We start from the raw sequence: 6,820 nt of genomic DNA, 5'->3' as shown, positions 1-6,820 counted from the left end.
GGATATTGTTGAAAATATCAGCTGTCGCTTAACTGGGATTGCGGCACATACAAATTTTACTCATAGTTCCAGTTTTCTGGTTCCTGCGCTCCCGAAGAAGAGAGCTTTCAATCCAAGACTTCATAGTCTTGAATGATTTCTTTTTCCACTACTGTTTAACATGGTAATACTACGAGAATATTTTGGCACATCCACCCTATCGCTGTATCTACACATAAGTTACTCGCATCAAAAGATTTTGTTTTATTGCTAGCTTATTTGAGTAAGTCACTGGTCCAGAACGGTGCGAAAACGAAAAGAACGCCGTTCGCTCTGGAAAACCACAATTAGGGCCAAAGTTCTCTTCATCGGTACCGGCTCTCAACAATCCGTTGCCAGTGAACACTTTGGGAATAAGTAATGCAATTATTCACGGATTTTTATTTTTACTGTTTTGTACAGCAAAGATTGTATAAATTAGCTTCTCCTAAGCGAATCGACATGAAAATTGATAATTACGTAGTGCTTTCAAATGTCTTCTACATCTGGAGTTTTGTATACAAGAAAAATGCATTCGTTCTTTTTAAATGCAAAATTATAGCCCATTTCATAAGTGTAGAAGGAATAATAGCGTCCGTGGACGGTGATCACGTGCCACAGTTTGCCAAATTGGTTATCCAAGGTCTTCTTGATGTGCTGGACGAAGGACTAGGAGAGGAATGAATATCACTGAGTATCGCGAAACTACGTTTGCATGCTAAATACAAGGCACCAAACGGAAATAACCTCTTGTTAGACGAAAAACACGTCGGTTCAAAACTTTTTTACTTACAGGCTCGTCTGGACACCGTTTCTGTCCTTCGTTGATGACCTTGCAAACCTGAACCCTCATGGCCAACGGCATATCACATTCAATAATTTCTACATCACGCAGTTCATCGGGCATCGGACCGTAGAATTTCCTCCTAAGAAGTGTAATCTATTGCAAAAATTGCATCCTTACACATCTTTGATATCCACACCACGGACTCGGCAAACATCCACCAGGGTGATTTTATCTGAGTTATTTGGGCCGAACTTTTGCTGCCAATCCTGAAATATGCAACAATATAAATGTGTGTGAGAGTTTTAATGACAAGTAAATTGTAAATGCCCAAAGCCGAGTTCCGATGCGGCTCCAGGTATCACTGGATCGGTCGCACTAAGGGTCTGTGCATAACTGTTTGTCACCATCACTCAACAATCAACATAGGCTCACTTCTAGTCCCGAAGAGAACATTCTATTCCAAGACGGCCTGTCGTACACTTACTGGCACACCAGAAAATAAGTTGATTTAGCTACTGAAATTTGCGTAAAGTCCGAATGATTATCTCTAGGGAAGTGCACAAATGTAAGTAAGAAAATTGGCTCAAGAAAACCGGTATTCCTTGAAATTCAGCACACCAGGGACAATGCATAATTTCAGCCAAATAGATAACGGGTTTACTACTGTTACAAAACTACTGTGTCACGCTACTCAAGTTACCATCATAAGTTATCACATAGAAAATATTTCAGTGTTGCAAACCTAAAAGCCAAATTCTTTTTTTACCATCAGCCACCTTCCCACTATTTCACTCAGCGTTGCGATGAGACTTAGTAAAACGTACGACAGGCTTGAGACTCAGGCCAAGGGATTTTCGCCAAAAACACTCCTGCAATACTTCGTGATGTGAATGATAACTTGCTTTCGTACTGAAAAGGTTGGTGACTACGCAGTGAATGTATTTTATGAAACTGTCCAACCTTCACACAAAATGTACTTGATCAGAAAGAGATGAATTACATTAAATCTATCCGTAAGGCTGACCTAATTCTTCTCAACATAAGGTCAAGTGTGCCATGATTTGTGAGATTGCCATGTAAGTTCTTTCGCCCGAGTATTTGCCCCACACCAGACAATACAAATGAATCCTCATGTCACGTGCAGGTTCTCGTGCTTTTTTTGCACCTGTATGATGTACTAGGCTGTACTAAATGGCAGACAAACCAACACTGTCAGACTTTCAGCCCATTAAAGCCTCGTGAGAACTACATCAATGAATACATCAGCGAGTACAGCGAGTACATCAATGAATACATCAAGATTTTGCCGCAGTATATACACGTTAAGAAAGCTGAACCGATGGTTTTTTGCTAACGCATAGAGTGCAATCGGTAAATAGCACTCCATTCAGTTCAGGTTTTTTCTCGCGTTTCTCAGAGCAGCCGGAAGTGTCGTCTATTTCACTGATTCGAAACCAAAGCTGTTTGCTCAATTCGTTCAGTTTAAACACAGTCACAATTGGTACATTAATCCTCTAAACAGAGTTGGTACGCTTATCGGGCCTAAGCGGGTCTTTCTTGTGAACTATTTGTCTCCGTAATGTGTTTTATCGTGTGAAAGTAAAGCGGATGCTGAAGTTAGAGAGTATGCAATGAATGATTTCAGAGGTATGCTGGCAGTAAGCAGTCCGAACCACTGTACTCGCCGTAAACCGTGGTATGGCTGTTATATCGCGGCTAGGTGAACCAACGGCCACCAGCTCCTGAATAATTTCGTCTCCTTTGAAATTCACTCTAGGGATGATCACTAGAATCCTGATTCGTCCAATATGATACGAACGGCTGCGACCAAATTTGTTGATGAAGCTAACCCGTAGAGGGACATCGAATAGGTGTAGCCGACTGAAGATTCGACAGCTGTTCGCATTCGCATACGAATTTGATGCTAATGAGATATTAAACCGAATCCAACCGAATTTCTCGTTCATGATGTCGGAAGGTTCAAGTAATGCGTTAAGTTCAGGCTTGATGAAATTTCTCAGGACATTATTGTTTGATCAACCCAGAAATATTTGTGCGTTACATCGACATTACCATTTTCTTATTGACCGATTCCCGTTGACCCAAAGCCACTCTCATTCGACGTGTTTGTTATTCCGCCCATCACATTTCACCTTATATGACTTGCAAAGAGCAAGACTGTGCCAACTGAATTCATTTCACAAAGGTGTTGCTCTGACTACGGATCAGTCACATGAGGGTGCACTTTAGTCAAGTTTCGTCTTTGTTTCTTGTCCCGAAACAGGAGGGCAATTGGAGCACGAAAAGCTGCGCACATTTCAGGGTCTTGTGCAAAAGAACCAACTGCAAGGTAGATTGCGACCAATCCTTTTTAAGAAATGCAACGAACGGAGCAGTTCGTTTAATTGAGTCACCACTTCATCCTGAATTTCATGACACTCAAGCATAGTTATTAGCCACGAAATCCCGCTATTGACAACGATAATAATCGGTATGGGAATTAGTTCTGACTTTATTTAGCACCATCAAACCCATACGGTCGCGGCTTTTGAGTAGGTGCAACATGTTGGAATCTGGTGATTGAGAATAAATTCAGCTTCAGGACTGGTAACATGGACGACTTCTGGAAGATTCTCCTTCCATAAAAACCGCCGAAGAATGGTTGACCACAATTTCAATTTTAGAGTGCGTGCAGAAAACCCCATATACTAATCTAAAGCTGGGTAAATATCAATCTGCTAAAGTGACGAAGGTATATTTCAGTCATTTGAGCATTCGTCCATTGTTTATTTAATTTTGTCACGATTGGCCTGAGGTTTTGTTTGCCTTGGGAGCATGGATACATCAATTTCCCAAATATGTTTTGCTTTTTTTGATCAGAAGTTTATTAGAGTTAAGCTATTCACGTCCTCAAGCATTCATCATGCGTCCATAGGCACACACTCAACAAAGAATAAACAACTGTGGAATTCCCCATATATATAACCCTTTGATTTTCGACTTTTCAGTAACTATTTTCTTTATACCGTTTACTTTACACAGCGTATGATCACCATGCCACCTATCTCTGATCCGTTCTCACCCTCTTCTTCTTAATTTGAGTCCATGCGATCGCTCTAATCTGTTGACAAACATTGAAATTTTTAACATTCACGGATAAGGTAATGAAACATATAAGGTGGGTCTTATTGTCAGAACAGTAACTCATGTCATCTGGTCAAAAACGAGGCTACATTAGACAGAAACCTAGCTCATTTATGGCGTTTACACCCGTCGGCTCGGTGGAGGCAGATCTTAAGTGCTGTGTGACATGGGCGCTAAAGAAGACCAAGTATACGCAGATTTCTACGAAAAAAAGCGTGCGCTCCCCAGTGAGCCAAGCCCTTTTTGGGATATTAACACAGGGTTGTGAATGCATGAAAGAATTTTGAGCGGGCTAATGATTCATCAGGTCAATCAGCAACTCACCTGTACGAAGTCATCTTGGAATTGCTTCCTCTGTTTAAATTTTCGTAGATCTTCCATGCAAATATACTCTATTGAAAAAGGAAAAAAAACACTGACAACTTGTACCTAAGTTATCTCCGGGAGACATCTAGTGTTGTTATTGAAATGATGTGGATTAAATTTCCTTGGTGAATTGCTGTCACATTTTCGTCCACTTCACTTGACCGAATACAATCAAGAATTTCGAAAATGCGTTCTATCTTTTGAATGGCGTGGGGTTTCTTGTAAATGAAACAGTAAACAGCTTGCACTTAACGGCACTAATTGCAATTACAAAGAAGACAGGTTTACCCAGCATGATACAAACTTCCATAAGATTCTCTGTTACGAACAACGAGCGTAATTTGCATGTGAATAACCCTAAGCTACATTTTCAGTTTCAAAGATGGGTCCTTTTGAGACTGCACATAGTTCCAAATTTTGAGTTTAGGCTACTAGCCTGCTAAAAATTCTGCACCTTATTTATCCTAACTAAAGATGGCGAGGAATCCGTTTCTTACCCCCTTGTAATTGGCCTCATCAGATTATCTCTATGAGCTCATCAAGAGATGAGATTTTCTGAGTCTCGGAATAGATTTTTGTTGGTACGGCAGTGATCAAGTTCTCCAGTTCTTCTTATGCACTGTCAGTAACACGGGTGTGTAGGGGTTGAGTACGAATAAGCCGATTCATATTTTAAAAAAACCCGGTTGTTCACCACTGAACTTGAATCTTCATCACAATTCCACCAGTTTCACACCTTCCTATTCGCAGTGAGACATAACTATAGACTGGTTTAACAAAGCTGACACAACTTTAACACCCTTATAGAGAAATGTCGATGTACAGCTTTTGCACAGAATTATTGGGTAACAATCGAAGCCTACCTTTGTGTTCTGGGTCCATATCAAGAAACTGTTCCACGTAATTATCCATCTTAATTAGTGATTTCTCCAACTTCGGTCTCCGTGTACGCCGCGCTTTTCTACCCGGGTCCGTCAATAAGATCGGTCTACCCACTAGCCAATAGTTTAGTTGGAGTCTGTCGCAGCAAACTAATTGGTGCGCAAATGAACCTAAGTCTCGTGCAATTCTTTGGCTTCATAAGAACTTCTGAGTTCTTTTTTGTGTCGTCAGATATGTGCACACAAGTATGTGTAAACCTAGAACCAGATTGACACCAGCTTTTGTCGATCGATCTGGTAATTCTAACGACTGGTTAAAAAAAGTGAGTGGGATTCACGTGTTTCATTGCTTGTGGTGAGATTTTCACACAATTACATGTAAAGCAAATATTTCTCAACAAGGTTTGACCAGGTTGTTGCTGAAGATAGGATGTTCCGATGAAATGTATGTGGGTTACTGCGAATGAAATTGGCCGGCCTTTTTTCTGAACTTGACCCGGTAGTCCAGTTCAACTTAGAATGTTCACATTTATATTAAGGTTTACTGAAAGGTACCAGGGCGTTGGAGTGTGAGTTGTTCAGCTGGAATTTTCAAAGAACCATTTTCGCATGGATGTTCGCATTTCGCTCTAGTGCGCACCGAAAATGACGATTTAAGGTAAACCACTTTGTAAAAGGAAACACAAGCTATTCATTACTGCAACGCACATAACAATGGATCCACATTCTCGAAACGATTACTACATTTATGTGTTCCTGGGTGCAGAGAAGTAGAAGCCATCTAGTTGAGAGACTCCGTTTTACATTCGTCACTGTATTTTCCACCCAGGGGCAAGTCGGGGTCGCCAATTGGCAGTCTTGTCGAGAATCAGCTGCCGGAAATTCTTAATTAGGTTACCAAATCACCAGTTCCCTCTGATCCTCATAGGGTTTTAGCTCTTGTACATTTCTCACTCGTGATATCTAGAAACGCAATCGATGGCCATACCAATCGTATAAAATCAACTAAGAGGAAAGGAGAGTCACAAACTGAACCTATTTATAGAAGCGCAACCTGGAAGAATTACGTAAATCCTCCTGTCTTTCTATCTAGCTAAAGTGCAACGAAAGAATTCGTTGTGTTTTTTATATTGAATGTTTCTGCCTAAGTTTACCAAGCCCGTGACCTCAAAACGAAAAGCATCATCACTGTCCGCTCAATAAACCTTAACCACAAGTACACTCAAATGCAAATCAATTTTTTTTCACAGTAGACTCAACTGAATCTCTTGTTCTTGCTATTCTTCTACTGAATGTGCTGCAAAACTGACCGTGGACGATCGATGAGTTTTCACCAAACTTGTAGGTAGTTTACCGTATGAATCTTAAATAACATTGCGTTTCAAGCACCTCCAGCTATAGACGTCACTCAATAGACGTCGGGTGAAAGGTGTATGTTCTTATTTGCTCCGAATTCCGTGCCTAAAAGGCTCCAGCTAATTTAAACGGGTTACCCAGTCTATTCATCGTATATCAATGAAAATGTCCACTTGACCCGATACCTAATTTTTTACTTGAAAATATGGGTTTATAAAACCATTCTCCCCATAACAACTGGCGGCCACAACACAACAGGAGAAGTAGA

General features: G+C 40.7%; 1 protein-coding gene across 1 annotated transcript; it reads right to left on the bottom strand.

Annotated features, from left to right (window-relative positions):
• Positions 1-409: 409 nt before the first annotated feature.
• On the bottom strand, positions 410-5,248 carry T265_05907 (hypothetical protein; the record flags this gene model as incomplete). The annotated part of the gene is made up of 5 exons (XM_009171042.1): positions 410-687; positions 812-944; positions 983-1,071; positions 4,274-4,341; positions 5,179-5,248. The coding sequence occupies 5 exons, from the start codon at positions 5,225-5,227 to the stop codon at positions 508-510; spliced, it is 519 nt and encodes a 172-aa protein (XP_009169306.1).
• Between the last annotated feature and the right edge of the window lie 1,572 nt (positions 5,249-6,820).

This window comes from Opisthorchis viverrini, assembly GCF_000715545.1.
Source record: "Opisthorchis viverrini unplaced genomic scaffold opera_v5_115, whole genome shotgun sequence".
In the NCBI taxonomy this organism is placed as follows: Eukaryota; Metazoa; Platyhelminthes; class Trematoda; order Opisthorchiida; family Opisthorchiidae; genus Opisthorchis; species Opisthorchis viverrini.
Note: the sequence above shows the minus strand (reverse complement) of the source record. Positions and strands in the feature narration are given on the sequence as shown.